The sequence below is a fragment of the Dufourea novaeangliae genome, unplaced genomic scaffold (assembly GCF_001272555.1).
Source record: "Dufourea novaeangliae isolate 0120121106 unplaced genomic scaffold, ASM127255v1 scaffold54, whole genome shotgun sequence".
Classification (NCBI taxonomy): domain Eukaryota; kingdom Metazoa; phylum Arthropoda; class Insecta; order Hymenoptera; family Halictidae; genus Dufourea; species Dufourea novaeangliae.
The window spans coordinates 848,063-867,579 of NW_015373944.1; the positions used below are offsets into that span (position 1 = coordinate 848,063).

Here is a 19,517-nt window from a genome sequence, read left to right on the forward strand (position 1 = left end):
AAAATACTGGCCATAAATGTCCATCGGAAATTTACACTTTCGAACGTGATAGCAGAATTCACGTTACCTCCACAGTCACCGAGCGAAATGGTGAAGCCCGTCGACAAAACGAAGCTCGTGTTTCGAGTGAACAAAAGCACGGTTCCTTCGTTTCTTTCTTTTAAAGGGAGTTTAAATATTGTATCAGCCATTTGAATTGGTTAGTATCGACCGTCAGGATCGAGTAAGCGACTATAATTTACATTATTCTGTCCATTAATTTCGTTTCTTTGAGAAACATTAGTATCTTAGAGACCTTTTATACAGTAAATCCTCGATAACTGCTCGAAGGCTCCTCGGCACAGACAAGGAAACGTCCCCAGGTGTAACTCTGTCTTTTTCATGAGGTATAGCACAGCGATAGAGTTTGGAATTCTGAAGCCAATAGTATTTGTTTCAGTCAAATATGGCCATTAGTTTATGAAATACTTAATGTTTAGTGTCGAGGAGCCATCGAACACTCATCAAGCATTTACTATATTGTGGAATTATTAACTGAATCAACCGAATCTTTTAACACTTCACAAGGGTTAAACTAATTGTCAATTTTTTTGAGAGGTTAACAATTTTGTTATATTTTGCAGGTGATTATAAGTTAATAATCGGAGAAAAGGTGAAAAGATCTTATTAAGTGTAATGCAGAAATCGTTTATCAATTCTACGAAATCCTATTCTTCTTCGATTTTCCAAACAAGAGAAGGACGTTCGCAAGATTCATGAGCTTTGGAACCGCATTTGATTCCGGCTTGGAATGGCGCTGATTAAGCTCCGCACCGGTGTGTTTGCGTGCAATCAATATTATTGATTTAAACGAAGCACCCGCGGACGCAAATATTGAAAGTATGGTATGAATCGTTCGGTAGAATAGAACGAAAGTCACGTACGCATCTGCGATGAAACGTAGCACGATCAAATTTTCTTCTCTGACCACCGTGCGATATTCTGGTAATTTTCCCTTTACCGCAGAATAAAAGACTACTTGAAATTATTAAATTATGAAATCAGATTCGAAATTTTTAGTTGCGCGTTTGAAATGTCCAAACGATTACAAGAATAAAATATAATATGTAGAATGAAAATATATAACAGCCATATAGAAGGTATTTTAATATTGAATTTTATGCATTTTAGTTTCAATTCGAAGATTTTGTATGTACATGTTTTGCTTTTGTTATAAGCTATTCTTAAGGAGCTTATACCTTTGAACACAACAGGTTGACTCTCTTTTCAATTATGTCACATTAAAGTACTTCCCCTCTGCTAGTATTGTAGATGACATAAAATACAGAGAATCAACAAAAATGGATTTATTTCCATGTACACCTATTTTTAAAAGGCGTATACCTTCGAACCTGACAGACTGTTTTCCCCTTAATCTACACCATATTTAACCCTTTTAACTACTATATAACATAAAAATAAAAAAAAAGCATCAAAAATGGGCTTATAATGCTTTCCCCCTGTTTTCTTAATATGAGATCAATTTTCGCTACCATCAGCAGTCTAAAATCTGCTACCTAGTCAACACATTTATTTCCATTTAATTTGGATCGGTTGGACCCCCGAAACGTTCGAGGGATACGGTTCCGGAACCGTGGACTGGCACAACGAAAAGGGTAGGGGGTGCGTGCATTCGCGGCACCGTCGTCGAATATCGATCGTCCCACTTGTCAATTCGAGTATAAAGCGATATACATATTTGAAAACAGTCTGCTGTAAATATCAAGAGCGTTACGTTGTCGACCAACGTTATCCCTGTGGTTCGCTGATGGGAAGGGGGTGGAAGTGGGAAAAGGGCGGAGAGTCGATCTTAATTGTTCACGAGAAAAGACCGTTCCTGCAATTTGATACTCGAGTATTGTGTGCTCAGGCATCAAGCGTACACTACCATGGATAAGTATTTGGAGAGTTGATGGAATCCGTCCGAGAGCCTTTTATCGTCGTTGTTATAATTAGACGGCAGATTTTATCCGTTTATAGCACATTCGATCGTCTGACATTCAATATAGACGGTTGAAAAAAAGTTTAACGCGCTTTTTATTTCTTAGATTTTATCTGTTAATTTCATTCCTTTGGGAGGTTCGAGAAATTTTTCTAAAAGTCCCGTTTTTTTACGGTGTCAGAGGTATATACCTGTTTAATAAACTAATTTTTATTGGATTGCAGTAACTGTAAGTTAGCATTTAAAGATTGACATTCACATAAATATTCGAAGTTTCGTTATAATATTAGTGTCTTTAAATACAGAGTGCAGTAGAAATTATGGCACATGGAGGTGGCAATTGATTCCTTGTGCAAAGATAAATCGAAAGTAAGTGGAATAATGTTTTTCATGCGAGGCACAGATTTCGATAAAATCGACATTGAAGATTTCCTGATACGAAACAAGAAATGTGAAATTTTATAAGAACTGTATATTTTATTGTTAAAAATTGTATTTGTGCTTACGATAAGTAGAAACGGTAAATAATGAACAAACAAATTAGCCAAGTAGTATCGAAGAGATTCTCAAAATCGATTTTCTCAGGAACTAAAGTTTCCACGAAAAAATTTCATTGATGCAATTTTGACTTATTTTCACATAACGAAGCTCGTATTTTATTCCCGAGTACATCCGATTAGTGGCAAATAAATAACCACAAAAGTCATAAGAGGATCAAAATGCAGATCGTTACAACACAGTAAACAATAGGGATTAAATTATTCTGTTGTCTCCATTCGTTGACAACACGTAAATTCCCCTGCAATGTTTTTCAATTATTACCAAGAAATGTTCGCAAAAATACCATCGAAAACAACCCTGGAAGGGAACAATGGCCACAGTGGCAAGGTACTTTGCTTAAACAATGACGAATTACGTAGAACCGACCAATTTATTGTGAAAACGTATGAATAATCCAACACTACCACTCTCCCCAAGGATTAGTGTGTACCGTAATTTATCAACGTCCGACGCTGACGGTTTTGCTAATTGTTGCGGAATCCGGAATTCCTGTTTGTGCTCTCCGCCGATTCCTTTTGCTACATCAACACGCTCAAGGACTAACTGGAGGACTGAACAAAAGCATGACTTTCTCAGGCAAAATGAGAATGAATTTGAAATTACTCAAATTAATTTGAAATTACATAAATTAATTTGAAATTAGTGTAATGAATTTAGCTATCCTTTGCACGCGTTTTTCACTCATTTTCGAAAGTATTTTAATTTACTTGAAATTTGTTCTTTTACGCCAATTATACATTTTCATTTGCACAATTCTGTTACAGATAGAATGAATCTCGCAACATGACAGCTTGAAAAATTCTGTGTAAATAAGTATTAACCAAATAGGGTTAAAAATTAACAACTACAGAGTTAGAATTACACACAATTTACAAGTTATTTAAAACCGTCGTGTTGCGAGATTCACTCTGTATACACACTCTTAATTTTAAAATCCACGTAGTGGATTTTATTCATTTGTAACAATACAAGTTTGATCAAAACTCAGTCCACTGAAAAGTTTAATAGATTGTAATGAGGTGATAAAATCCGTAATAAAATAAATGTGATTCTCTTTCATTTCGGTTAATATAAATTACTTTGGAAAGATCTGTATTTGATAAGCTTCCGTAGTCTGAATATAAACAACCTGTTTCGCGTAATTTACAATTATTATTTTCGAAATTATATATATTTATTGATTGTACTCCATTCAGTGTTATTCTGTATAAATTCAGTTAAATATGTTCTCCTTCATTTCTAAAAGCAGCACGCCGGAAATTGCAAGCACATTAATCAATGGATACACTTGTTCTTGTGCATATTTCATATTTATTTTAGATATCGTGTGATTTTATCGAGTGTACCAATTTCAATACGTTACTTGTACTCTGCATTTTATCTGTACAGAAAATTCTAAATTCCGCGTACATAATGTCTGTTTTGAACATTTCCATTAACTTCAATTACATTTTCATTTCCATATCAGAATTCATACACAACAAATACATACGCATATTACTGCACAAGGCATTATTATATTAAAAATATTGGAATTAATATAACACTATGTTATTAAATAACGGTGCATGTAATGTATTTACAGCCAAGATTTCTCAAAATATTATCCTGTAATATTGTTATAAAATTTTGAAACAATATCGTCCTTCGACGAGAAAATCCCAACACCCTCTGCTCGCGTAACATTACACAACTTTTTCACGAGATAAACCTCGCCCCCGCAACGATCCACGAATAAACTGAGGATAACTGTCGCCCTGACCTTCCACGGCCACCCAACCCTTCGTTTTCATTCTGCTAACCACCATTCAACCCGAATGCTGGCGATGATGTCGGATTGCGCGAGGTCAAGGCCGCCGCTTGAGACACAGGAAATCTTATGGCTGATCTATGCGATCCGCCACTACTGGCGACCCACGTTCGGGGCTAGTGACGGGCTCCAGCAGCTACCGTATTCACATCTATTAGGTTGTTGCATACTAAATAAACCGTGGATATTTATAAAAATTCACAATATTCGTCTGTAATATGTAAATAATAAAATAATTTGATAAATATTTACAATAAGGAAACCACCTGAGATTTCCATGATTTTTGTTTTGTTTTTCTCATCACCCTGAGTACTATTATGAAGATCTTAATTAGGGATCGTTGTTTGTAAAAAAGTTATTATCAAAAAGTGGTTAGTATCGTACTTTAATAATGTTGATCAGTAAAATGACCAACGACCTTGACCTTGACATATATTGTCAAGGTCACCCATCTGAGTGGCCTTCAGAAAGTTTCAATCATCAAATGTTGTTTCTTAAAAAATTATTAAGAGAAACATAATACTGTCTTCTTGAACTGTCTCCAACCAACTCTGAATGACTTTTTTCTCTTGAATTGTATCTAACCAAATCCGAAACATTATACTGAAAGCAGTTGGTTAAAGACAGTTCAAGGAAAAGAAGCAACTTTTTTTATAACCACCCCAAAACAACCGACGAGTTTTTACTTGTTGAAGCCGGCTGAGAAGCTTGTCTATTGTTTTGGGGGATGGTACTTTGTTTTTGTTAGTAATTTTGAAAAACAAAAATATCGTGTTTTCGAATCGAAACAAAAAGAAATATATTCAATAGAAATTAATTTCGACAATACAAGGTACAAACAACCCCAGCCCTTACATGGAAGTGGAATTAGAAATGAAAGAAAAAATCGAGCATTCATCGATACTCGCAACCTCCCTCTTGTTCTGATTCCCAAGCAACTATTTCCAGTTCCATGAATTCTAACTAGAATTGAAAAAAAAATCATAATCAGTAAAGGTTGATTTGGGTAGTACCGGGAAGTTGAAACTACCCTAGTGCCTACATGAAAATGGAATTGCAGATGAATTCACGATTGAAAAGGAGAATCGAGCGACCATCGCTACTCGCAACCCCTCCGCCACCCCACACCCCTCTTTTTCTGAATCGTTGTCCTTGCCAGAACGAAATGCCAGCGATGACAGGGTACGTTTAAGGGTCAAGGTCAGCTAGCCGGCAAATTCACCCCGCGGCGAGCCTGAGGGGGCGGAGGAGAGGGCAAGGCTTGCAGTCGATTCGTAATTTCGTTGCGACTGCAGTTGAACAGGCGCGCTCGTAAATTTCCGACACGTACCCACCACGCTGTTATTAATGACCGGTCATTAAAGGTGACGCGAAATCAAGCATGCCTACTTTCCTGTTCACCGTTCTCAGCCCGAACAACCGTCATTTTTATCACGCACGTTTCATCGTCTTACATCATCGTCTATTTTCAGTAAAAATAGAAATTTCTTTCTTTTTTAATCCTTTCATTTTGGAATTATTTAACAACTGTCAAACAAATTTTTGTCATGTTTTTGTCTATATTAGATGACATATGATTGCTTCGTAGGAACATTATAACACTCTGAAAACGTTGAATACCATTTTTCAGTCGTTATCATTCGGCAATTTTTTCACTTTTATCGCAGTTATGTATAACAAGTTACATTATAAAGTTATTAATGATAAGACCCATCTTTCTCACCTTTGATCATTAAAACTCTATTAAAACATTTGAAAGAAATTCAAGATACAAGGCTCTATTTTATTTCTAACAATGCTCAACCCTTGAATTCCAGCAAAAGAAAGAAACAAAGAACAATAATATCTTATTTCATCGACAAGCTTTCAAATACACATTAAAATTTCTGTCATGCAATCTATACAATTCAAAAAGTAACTATATACTCACAAATATGAGAAAAATTGATACTAATATTTTCCTTCAGAACTTATAATCCGTAACCAAATGGCAACAGTGAAAACGAAAGGGTTAAAGATTCTCTGAAACTAAGAATACTACCAAAAACTTATCAAACGTGATTCGAATTTTATATATCACAATAAATGCATAAAATCCACCACTTAGTCGTTAGATCCGCACATATACCTTATCTTTTACCAATTCATTTAATCTGTTCAATATCCGACAACGTTTACCGAGCAAAAATGGTACTCGTGAAAAGAGGAAAAACAAACGGGCCAAAAATCCCATAAAAAAAAATGATCGAGTAGAAATCCAATAGGAACCATAAAGTGCACAATGGGGAGAGAAGTATCATCCGCGAAATTCTCGACGCGTTCCGCTTTTAATGGCGTATGTGGAGAGTTTACAGTACATGCATTTTTTTCGTTCACGATCGAGCGACCTTTCGGTGCCAGTCGACTGATATTGGAGCCGCGTTTGATCAGCAAATGCTTCACGCGATTCGATTGTGTCAACTAACGGGCCGCCGCCGTCGCGCTTCGACTCTCGCTTTCCACGTCAGCCGGAAACAAAACAATCTGCCCTGAAAAGTGTTTTATAAGCCTTTTATTCGGAAGGACTGGCACTACCATGTGAGGGAGGACGGCTGGAGAGTGCTTTGACGTGGGACCATTCAGACAAGGGAGATCAATTGCTCACAAATTTTTTTTGATCGACAGTCTCGATGAACACGTAACATACAATGTCTCGGGAATATAGCCACTTGTTTCGACATTTCCCATGCTGTGACAGATTTTGCCATATGGAATTGTCGATATTCGAGTAATTGACAATTATCCAAGATCAAAGAATCACGAGGGCAATTTAAGTAGAGAGTGCAATTTAACAGAGTTGGGCACATTTTATTCGAATAATACATAGTGAAAAACTGAATTATCTAAGGGCATCAATCTGTTTTAACCGGTTAATGAGATTAAATAATTGTTTGGCAAATGTCGACTCAGGCAAAAAGAAGTATTACTTTATTATAAATATTGGAATTTCCATGTGTAAACAATTAAAAATGATGAAGTACTTTTTTATCTTTTATTCGTTATCCGATACTCTTTATCTAGATAATGAATTTGCCCATCTCTGCAATTTAATAGGACTTCACTAGCGCGTCTGATCATTGCATTCCGTTTCTGCTTACTATCATATGATGAATACATGTGTTAATTTTCAAATTCGATTTTCAGGAAAGCAATACTTAAAATGAAAAAATATACCTTATTTAGGTATATTTATGAATAAATATATTAATGTGAGATATAAAAGGCACAGGAATTAAAGAAGAGTAAAGTACAAACCGTAGAACACGATTGCATGTGAATGGTGAGGAATGTAAGCACGACAGGGGGCGAGATTCAACGTTCAATTATATTAGTTACCATATTATGCAAACGGATTCTCCGATAACCGCCGATAACCGATTGATTGTTATTAGCGGCCGCGCGAAAATAATTGTGAAACGGTCCCCGCTCGCATTCAGGGGCTAATTGGAAATTAATTCTATTTGCTTTGATTCGTGGGTCTTTGATGCGTCACGCATTTGGTGCTGCAAGGGCCACCGAATGAACTGTTGAATACGCTTCGTGTTATTTCATTAGCTTTAATGTGTTTGGTAAGCCGTTTGAACGAGAGGCAATTTGTGCCAAATCGAAATGTAAAGTCAACATTAAATAAGGTAAAAGCAAAATTACAACGAAATAAAATACCTTCGTACCACTGGAACTCAAATGGAGTCGAAACGACCGATTTCAGACTTCTTATTTTACAATAATTGAGATGGTACGAATGCTATTGTGGGGATTCAAGATGACCTTTAACACTGGAACTACATACGGTAAACGTAAATCTATCTGTATTGAACCAATAAATATTACAAACTTTTGAAAATATACAAATTTATAAATTAACTCATTTCTTCACTTAGATATTGCAATACAAATTTTAATGTACCTGAGAAAATGCATTTTGATTGCTTTGGTCATTCTGGTGTTAAGTCATTAGACTACGGATGTTTATGCAAAATGACAATTTTGGATACTAATATATCAAAATAAAAATTCAACAAAATTTGATCTCCTACGTTAAGATTTTTAATATGTCATCAATAATAAAATAATACTACGAAATTTTTTAAAGTCTTTGTTTCACCATGTTTTGCGGACTAGGTAATGCTATAAGTGCATAAACATCTGCAGGCTGTAAGTTGCTATACACTTCATATTATAATGTGTTATATGTACTGTATTATACATATATTGTATTAATGTAGTATAAAATTAAATTTAGTATACATTCCAGGCTGACAGTGCCACAGTTAAGAAAAACTAAAATCAAAAAAACACTACATATTACCCAATTTTACTTCTTCGAATATAAATTTAACCCTTAACTACACTGGGCGGGGTACAAACGCGGGTGTAGTTGTATAGGCCGGATTTGGCCAACGTACTTGAGGGTTAACAATAAATACTAAAATCTGAATTTCAATTACTCGTTTCATGATTTCATGATAATACAACCAATTCCAGTTGCACACCGTAAAAGTATTTTATCGCGCAAATTTCAGAATAGTGGTACGGTTAAAATATTACCAAAGAAGATTAATCTTTTTTTCCAGCGTTTAATATGGGATGATTCCGAGATCACGCACGAACGGTTCTCCAGGGATCGATCAGTTTTTCCATTCCGTGGCAGGTAATTGCCGGAAGTCATACCGGACCGATTATCGTTCCCATCGATGCCGACGTGAAAATAGCCGAAAACCGCGATTTTATCACGAGACCGCGAAATCCCATTTAATCGGTTCAACCATTTCAACCGCTTTCAATCGACAGCCCTTAATTGTAAACCGCAACCGGTTATCGATCAAAATGCAATTGTAAACTTCAATGTTCACGTGTTTTTCCGCATTCGGAGCCGGCGGCACGACCGGAACTAATCATTCACATCGCGTTAGTGTGGGTATAGCATGCAGAAGACGCATTCGAAAACGTCGAATTACAATTGAACATTGTCCGAATGTTCACTGAGAACCACGTTTTCGAGTATTTATTATATTAAATATTCGAGTATTTATTACATCAAATATTCGAGTATTTATTATATAAACTCTGAACAAATGTTTAGAGATAGCTGTTGAATTCTTCATACAGGGTAAACTTTGCTCACATTTAGTTCGTAATATACTAGTACACCACGTGATACTTTTCCATTCGTCTATAACACGAAGTTCTGAGGCCCGATTTAGTCGTAATGAAAACTAACAGACAGTATTAATATTCTAGTTCATGTTACGATAAAAAAATTAATCAGTTGAAGTTAGTGTGAGGGTATGAGTGAACGTTTTTTGTTCCAAAAGAGCATTATTTGTGAGATTTCTCGTGGTAATTGTGGAAGTTTGCTTATTTCTACCATTACATACATGACTCGCATTCAGAACACGTAAATATTAGCAGTCAATAGAAAAATTTTTAAACTACCACTAATTTACCAGAGTTTAATCTACGGTAGGTCTTTTGTATAAATGATCAAATATGATATTACAGAATTTCTATAATTGCGTGTAGTAAATAGATGAAAGATGGCAAACTATGACATAGAGAACTGCATTCGAAAATGAATATATTCATATCCTTAATTGCTATCCCCCTTTATTTTGAATAATTAAATTCCCTGGGATATTATTTGAATAAATAATGTAATCTTGCTAAAATACGTCTAAATTAAAATCAGACACAACAGTGTTCCTACATTTTATTTACTATACATGGTATAATAATGACGTTATCTCATTAGTAAAGTTGCGAAATTGCAATTTCTGCGAATCTGCGCTAAATGCATGGTTTTATTTGTTCCAATTTAGTTTCTCGCTATGTATTTTAAAAGGCCACGAAACAAGTATTAATGGTATAGTTGGTAGATAAAAGCAGTGTACAGTGATTTAGTAGAGCATATCCGTGCGAAATATTAGATTCTAAATTGAGAGAAATAAATATGAATAACTTCCATACTTTCTAAGTATATACACCAAATTATGTTTTTATACGAAACTTTTTCTACACGATTTTGATTTAACACTTAAATTCTTCCGAAACGTATCTATCGTGTAAAAACAGAGTTGGTTATACTCACTTTTGATTCTTCCTGTACGTATTAAAATCACTGGTTCCATGAAACTCGGTTTGCGGTTCACAGGCCGCCCTATTTCTCACGGAATACATTCCACCCGTGATATTCGAGAGCAACGGCGAGGAGAATTCCCTCGAACCGTCGCAGAATTTAACAACGAAAATAACGAGGGCGCCACGCGAGTCGAGCGGACCGGAAAGAATCCCAAAGAGCGTTGTTTCCGGTTGTCGAACAACGGGGGGAAGGGGAGGATACGGCCCGCAACGAAAATGCACGGAAAAGACAGCCGGAAACTGCATTTTCTTCGACATTCCAGGCACGAGCGGCTCTTACGCGCACGGTATTACAGCTTAACGAGATAAGAGGATTTCACGGGAGCGTTCACCGCCGCCCGCTTCCGCGTTCTTTCACGGCTGCCTCGTGGCCGAGCGCAACTCGACGTTATTAGAAAGAATTGCGATCAGGACGACGATATTAGAACGTTGAAAAATGCGGCTGAAGACCGCCGGTGGCGACGCGCGCGCAGACCGTAAGACGATTAACCGCGGCGAATGATTACGTCTCGTGTAATCGAGTTTAGGTGAGTCGATATCGCGGGAAAAAAAACGAAGACACCAATTTTGAGATCGTCTTTTACCCTATTGTTACTTCGATGCTTTGTGCTTGTGTTGACATAACGATACGCTGTCCGCAGTGGTTTGAAATTTTATTTTAGTTGAGTAAGCATAAGAAAAATTAAGTATTCTGAGAAAAATATTCGGACTTATTTGTGATGTTGTTACGGAGAGTATGCATACGATACGTTCGTAAGTGTATAAATAAATAGGTAAATATGTCAGTGAAAAGTAATATACAAGGGGTCCCAAAAAGATGGGACAATTCGCAATGTGCATATTCCTCATGGAAATACGAAATAATAATATCGACTTGCATATTTTGATTTCTTAACTTTTTAATAAACATTTCGTTCAGGTAAACAAAGATTTTTTAATCCGTTTGACATACACAATTTTGTTGAAATTTCAAAACCACCGACGACAAAAGACTGGCATTATTTTAATTAGGTTTTATTACAAACGTGTCCACTATTGAAACGGAATTCCGTGAATTTTTATCATGCAGGGCTTTGTAATCAATTTTAATTAACACTCGCGGTTTTTCGCATCAAAATTGTCCAACGTTTCGAATTTCTCGTGACAGCGCGAAATATTCGCATAATCCCCGGTTCTCGTTAATTACTGAAGTCGAAAATTAATCATTCGACGGAATAGAACTAAGAGTTGATACGCGTATAATTAATCATTACTGTTCAATCAATATTTTCCTTACAGAAAAGGTTTAAGAACGAAAAAAATCGGGTTCCTACAGAACTAGCTGTTTCATAATTAATAGAATCGGGACCCAAGATTATCAATATTAAATTTCTAATATCAACAATCGATTATACTATAAGTATTTTCAAAATTGTATACCAATTGATCCACACTTATTTCTCTAACTAACACACCAACATTTAAACATTTGTTTATATTGACTATCCACATCAGCAAATAATATGCCAAACCGTTAAGAAAGCAAAAAGTAGTTTACCAACACCACTGCAAATATGCCTGTCTCTATAATATAACATCAACACAAGTTCCCGAAACTGTGCCATAATATCATTTAATTTATGGATCAAATGAGATCTAGTACCTCAAAATGTCTCAAACTTCTATCCTTCAGTCTTCACCTATTTCATAAGAACCATAGTAATGTCTCCACAGTTTCCCAAAATGTCAGCACAACCCAGGAGTGCAATTCATTTTTAATCTCCAAAGAGGCTAGTGCCATTTCAACAAGTTGGTTGTCCAGAGCAAAAGACAAAGGATACTCCCCGGACACCTGTGGGTGCTCCCGGAGAAATCGGTTTTCAGAGAGACAGGCTAGATGGGGACGCGTTCCGCTCGCGGTGAGCAGCCAGGAAACTCCATGAACAAGCTGAAATATGGTCAATGTATAGTGTGCAAGCTCACCGGTTTCGGCCGCCGCTTGGAGCAGCATCTGCTGATGATGGTGTTGCCTGGTCGAGGACCTGTGGTGGTGGACGCTATTCAAAACGATGTTACTCGATGTCCTGCTGAGCGCCTTCCTTTGCCTGACTGCTTCCTTGTAAATCTTATAGTACATCACTATCATCACCAGGCCAGGTATCCAGAATGAGACTGACGAGCTTATTACCGCGTACGTCCTGTTCGCCACGAACGAACAGACCTGAAACAAAAGGGATCATCATTGTGGGGAATAAGGTCAGGTGGAAATGAATGTTAAAACGTGAATAACAATTATTAAAAATATAAATAACGCGAAAGCTAAGTCCATGTGACCGGCTAAACACACGTCTAAGGGTTCTCGATTCGTTACTGATATACAAGTAAATATGTACTTGATGTGCATTGTAGTTAAAGGGTTAAATATTAGAAAAGAGTTGAAGATCCTCACGATGGACACCGAACCTGAACAAAATAATGAAACCTACAATGAGTACATGAAAGTTTCTCGGAATATTCTAATATACATGACGGATTCCGTTAATGTAAACCCTGATTCTATAATTAATATACTCGTTAAATTCTTTGAAACGTATGTATTGCTTGATATCTTAAATGTGAAGTCTAATCTAATTAACATAGAAAATATATAAAGATTGCGATAATAATCGTTGAAATACTCTGGAGTCTGTGCGCGTGGAACCCTATTTCACAGATGTACTTATATCCTTGGTTTTTCCTCTCATAAATTTTAAACCGTTTATATTATCCTCCTATTTGATACTACCTTCTATGTATTATCTAGAAAATACTTTGGATCTTTATATCTCATGTTGCCTTGCAATTGTTGATGGACATATTCTAAATGTTATTCGATACCAAGTTTACTTCAAGTGGTTGGGGATGTTGCCCTAAGCAGCTTATGAAAACCAACTTCGGAAATTCTTGATTGCTCTGCGCATACAGACACTTGAAATCTTCATTTTGTTGCGTTTACCAGCCGTTGTTGTACTTTCCACGATCAATATGTAATCTGGAGTTTGGCGTAGAGATTGCTTTAAGTAGCTTACGGAAACCAATAAACCGAATTCCTGGTGTTTAACTGTTATAATATTACATGATAAAACGTACTGTCAATCAAACAGGAAACATAAAACTAGTAAACAAATGTCTTATTAAGTCAGAATAATAATTTAACAAAATTTCAGGCCGATTTTTAACAACTGTCGGATTAAGCATAATCTCAACGGAATTTGCGTTGTAGGTTCAGACGAATTGAATTTCATACAAAATATGAAAATATTAAAAAAATCATAGTTGTTAAAAAAAAGATGAAAACTCACGAATTTAATGATCTATTCTTAATATATACATATGCGAATTCCTTTCATAATTAAGCTTCGATTTTCCGTACAGTCTAAGTGGAATTTTTAATCCAATTTCGTCTGGCAGTGGTCGTTAAGTTCTGTCGTGCATGCAGAATTTTTATTAAACCACCGGGGCATAATGAGATGAAGCCCCCCTCTGGGCTTACGTAAACTTCATTTCGAAACAATGTATCATACCATTCGCAATTTGCATTAAACTGCCTTCGGGTTACATCCCCCGTAATGAAGGCATGTGTAATTCACGGTACCCTGAATTAACATAAATTAACAAATACAGGAGCATTGTCGTCGAGGCTAATCACGAGTGAACTATTACGAACTACGGAATATTGTAACGAAGTGAAAAAAATTCCATAATTGCTTCGAATTTTTAAAAATGGGAGAAAAATCGGAGAATTTACATCGGGTCGACGTTGAAAATCGAAGCTACGGTTTAAGCCAGTTTCATCGGGAAACTGAGCATCGGCTTGGGCCCTGTCACGCAAGTTTATTTTTATTACAACCGGCCGAAGACACATAAATTGGATTTGTCTGGCCAGCGAAGTTACGAAGTGGCTACGGAGACTTGAGGTTTCTATCTTGTACAGATACAGCAAGGAATCGCGTTCCATTAGGCTAATGAATAATTCTACTTAGGTAATGCCATTTTCCGTTGTTATCGACTAATACACGGCACGCGTTTTTACTTTAATTCGAATGGAATCCTAGGGAAATTTTGATGAACGGAAAAAGAACGAGCGACGGAGCAGTTAAGATACACAGAAAAATTGAAATTACATAAAGTTACTGGTAATTCCTCGAAATGAATGTTTATGCAAATATTCATTTCAGAAGCTATTTGATAAGAACTAAAGTCATGGAAAAATTAATAAAAGTGTATCCCAAGTCCAAAGTATACGATACATTTGATTGACTGAACAAAGAGAAACAACTGTAGTCTGTACAATAATTACCTTTGTATTAGGGTACTCAAAGACAATAACAGTTTTCATGCTGAAAACAATTATTATTATCATTTATAAATTTCAACAGCGTATTATATTTGGAATAGTCGCCCCAGTTTCTATATTATTTTATCTTCTTTTTTTGCAATTTCCTATTCTATAACTTACACGAGATTCTACGTAATGACCTTGAAATCTACGCCGGAAGTAGTTATCAATTCAACAAAAGAACTCTTTTCGAATCGACAAACTGTCTATTCTCTTGGTTTTCATTTCCCTGGGATCGCAGAGATTTGAATAAGTCGAAAGATAACCTCAAAAAAAAACTCCCTGTAAGCGAGCGTACGATCGACTTCGATTACCATTTCACGTACCGAATAGTAAAAAAGAGAAACCTAAGTGGCACCCCGTACACCTAGACGTATTTGCAGTCGTATGAATATGGAACAATCGATGTTTCATGATGGAAATTCAATTCTCCCGTGCTAAATGACCGTTACTTCGCGATTTATAACGGCGCCACGAACGCGCAACGGGGTCGGTGTTCCCATGATGCATCGGTCCCGCCATGCATAACCAAATTAGCCAATCGGGGAAACAATAGTGCAAGTTACGCGGAAGGGGACCAAGGGACGCGGAGGACACGATTGGTCGATTTGCCCGTAACGCGTGCGTATGCAAATCGCCTGAAGACCCTTGTGCAAATCCTCTTATCCCCCGAGGAATTATCATCGACATTCACAATTCGGTACTCGCCTCGCCCGGGCAGGAATGACTTATCACAATTCGACAGAATTACTTTTCGACGCTGTTACCGCTTTGACGTTGTAACGTTCGGGACTCACAGAGGTAGCCAATGTCCACGTCGATTCAGGAAATGCATGAACGATTATACTAAGAATAATTTTCAATTAGGACTTATAGAATGAAAAAAAATACACTCACGAATCGTCGTTTAGTTCGTTCCTTGATGCACACACACAGAATAAACACTGAATAAAATTACTTGGACTGAACTACATTATATTGATACTATAAAGAAGAGGAATATTCTCTACAGACTAGATGTGTTCACGTTGACGACTCCCGTTGAACTGGAGAAACTTTACCTGAATCCCATGCAAAAGGACAGGAGAACAAGAAAAACGGGTAGTCTGATGCTTCCCAGGAAAAAACCAGCGCATTATGCGGACTATTACAGACCACATGATGTTGTCCGGTAAAACTCATGTGTTACACCTTAACTGTGTTGTCATAAAAAAAAAAAATGTGTATACTGTGAGTGGAGATAATACTATTTGTTCTACGACAGGGTCGCCAATGCTCCCAAATAACCTCCAGGTAGTAGGATTGTACAAAGGGAAAGGTACATAACACATATTCGACTTAGAAGCATGGGTGTATTTTTTTCACATGGCGCCATTGTTCGCGTCGTAACTACCGTGACCTACGCTGATCGCTTGTATACAGATTGCCTGGGTTTCAGGCATTTCTGACCCCAAATTTTAACTGTTAGTAAATTAAACGAGGAACCTTCAACGCATACATTAAAGCGTATCTCCTCTTTTTCAATATAGTTTGAAACAAAAGAAGATCGGATAAAATTTAATAGGTGTTATTAACCCGGTGAATTCGAACCCCGGAAAAACGTAATTTCTTACGCATTAACTTAATATACAGTGGGGAAAGAAAGTATCCGCACACCCTATAAAACAGAACTTCAAAATTTTGTTTACACATCATTTAGTAAACTATTTCTTTTAACGTCAAACAAAAATTCAAGTCACTTGGCCCATTCTTAAAAAAAATGATCTGTTTTGGCTGGCTGTATATAGTTGCAACGTATAGTTAAAGTATAATAGTAAATGTAGATACGTAGAGTACAGCACAAAGAGAAACTACCGAGCTAAGACATTCACTGAATCCCGTCTATTGCTCCTTATAGGGTAAATGTCCCAATTACTATCACTATATTTATTTTACTTAATAAAAATGTAGCCTACAAAGAATTGTGAACAAAAACTTTTCTTATTAAATTGGAGCTCTGATTTACATAAAAACAAGGAAATACATGTAGTTGTATGTACCTGGTATCCAAAAACTAATGTTGAAAAATGAAAGTGCAATGTGAGCGTTAAAAATACGACTACGTAAGTAATGGCGTAAATGACATAAGTAAAACGAAAGTGATGGCGAAATCACACTAAAGAAACAGTTGCAATTTTACTATTCAACCTACGTACAAAATGAATTGTTAAAGTATATAAGAATTACATTAATTTTTGAGGTGACAGTTATAGGGGTATCTACCCTAACCCGATGACAATGAGGGAACAAGCAACACAGATACTCACGTCAGGATTCTTCAGCATATAGTCCAAATGATGCTGCGTGGTGTACCAGCCCATGAATATCGGTATAAAGCTGATCAGCGCCGGTAGCACCCAAGCGCTGCCCAGCATGCATCCAACGGTGCCCTGTCTCATGATGACCGTGTACTCCAGCGGGCTGACGATCGCGTAGTACCTGTCGACGCTGATGCAGCACAGATGCAGTATCGAGGCGGTGGAGAAGTAAACGTCCAGGGAGTTCCAAACGTCGCACATGAACCGGCCGAACAGCCATTTGCCGCCGGACAGTTCAGCGGACGCGTTGAACGTCATCGCGCACATCGCCACCAAGAGATCGGCCGCCGCCAAACTGACCACGTAACAGTTCGTCACCACACGTAACCGTCTGTGCCTTCGCACGCTGGCGATCACCAACGCGTTCCCGAGCACAGCGGTCGTGATTATGCTGCCCATGATTATACCCTTGATCACCACCACAAACACGTTCACGTTCTCCGGCAGATTCTCGACGGTCGGATTCTCGACGGGGACCGAGGTCACGTTGTTCGCCGCGGTGCTGGACGATGTGCTCGCGTTGCTCGATGTAGTCGGCGTCGGATCTACTCGATTCGGCAGGCTGGTCGTCACCGCTGCCATTACGTTCAACATGGTGGACCCTGAGTCTAGGATGATCCCCGAGTGGTTTACGATGTCATGGCTGCGGGATATCCTTGGCCATGATGGTCACGATTCATCCGGTTACCGTTGACGCTTTCGGGAGTCGATGGTATAGGTAACAGGGAGTGTCGGGACAGAGGGTCTTGGCTGGACTCTTGAATGATCCCCTGCTTGACCACTCTTGTACACTTACGGTCTTTGTAGATCCTGGGTACTATTTGGTTATTGTTATAGATGACAGAGAGTCCTGGGTGCTCGTTGAATATTGCTGTAGATAACAGACAGACCGTCGAGATAGACTTGGCTGGACTCCTGAATAATCCTCTGCTTGGCTATTTTTGGACACCTATGGTGTTTGGAGATTCTGGGTACTCTTTGTTTATCTAATGATTTTGGTAGTAGAGTATGCTTAAGCTGGATTGATCTGAGTTCTGATCAAGAAGATTTTTAAGATTACTCGGGATACTCTTTGACGGAAAGAAAGTGGTCTTCTTCGGCCCTCAGGTGGGACCTTCTTTGATGGCCAGGTGTCTTCTTGCGATTGACGACATGGTTGAAGTTCCTGATCGTTGACTGAGTGATTCTGTCTGTAGTCGATGGTCGTCGAGTGCCCATTGTTGAAGTCCTTTGGGATCAATAGTGTCTCACGTTAGAAAGTTTCTTGTTAATAAATGTAATGTCTCTTTTCTCATCATATTTCATCAGTATCTAGTAATCAATGACGATAATGGTACGGTTACACTGTACAAAATTAGAGTCTCGCCTCTGCGTTGGGGTTGGGTTGTTTATCGGTTTAAACAAAAGCTATCGAAGGCATTAGCCTAATCCCGCTTGCTTCTCATTCGACGCAGCCCCTGTAATTCAGAGATACAGGCAATCGATAGATTATTGGGAGGGCTGGTTCTTGCGTTTGTTCGCGGAAATCTGGATAATGCTATTTGTTCAGGAATTATTTGATCGACTTGTGTGGGTCAAGTCGATTTATTCCAACACGGTATCAATCTAATCTAATCGAACATTAATAGCAATGCTACCATTAGTGAAACTAGTCTCGAAAACCAAGAATGTTAACTAAAAGTGAAATTATAGAAGACAGCCAAGAAAGGTAGATTTACATTTTCCTCAATAATTCAATTTTATGATTGATTTTTTCGATATTCTTTTGCCAACTAGGAACAAGTATCAAATTTATGTAACTCTTCACTAGTTGGAAAAAAAAAGCTATACCTAAAGACAAATGATCTGTGGTTCTGGACCACATACAACGAATTACAACTGGATTATATATAACTACGTCCTTTTTCAGTAAATACTACAGTATACCATATATCAAATACTTCTAAAAATCACGTACACAATATACCATCTTCATAATTAAAATAGCAGCAGTAGACGAAACCCTAACCAAGGACCTAATATACAGTTCTGGATCGTCATTTTCTTGCCTAGAGACCAAAGGATTTATAAAATCGACCTGGATACGTTGCATATAGGAATTCCTCGGAAACGTGTACGCTGGTAGCACTTTATCAAAGTCGAGGAAGCCAAACAATGCCTACCAAGAAATATTAATCACCGAATTCCATATGCTCAGGGAGCGAGCGAGGTGATTAAAGAGGCTAGAACCGGTGCAGCGGCAATTGCATCGGATTTGCAGGGCTGCAAACACT

General features: G+C 37.6%; 1 protein-coding gene across 1 annotated transcript in view; it reads right to left on the reverse strand.

The window, feature by feature from the left end:
• Nucleotides 1-17,838, reverse strand: part of LOC107186019 (octopamine receptor beta-3R-like) — an 82,692-nt gene extending 64,854 nt beyond the window's left edge. Inside the window, exons 1-2 of the mRNA XM_015573812.1 lie at nt 17,194-17,838; nt 12,493-12,730 (exon numbers count right to left, since the gene is read on the reverse strand). Coding sequence (XP_015429298.1) covers nt 12,493-12,730; nt 17,194-17,838 — 883 coding nt within the window. The remainder of the gene's footprint in view (nt 1-12,492; nt 12,731-17,193) is intronic.
• Nucleotides 17,839-19,517: the final 1,679 nt, after the last annotated feature.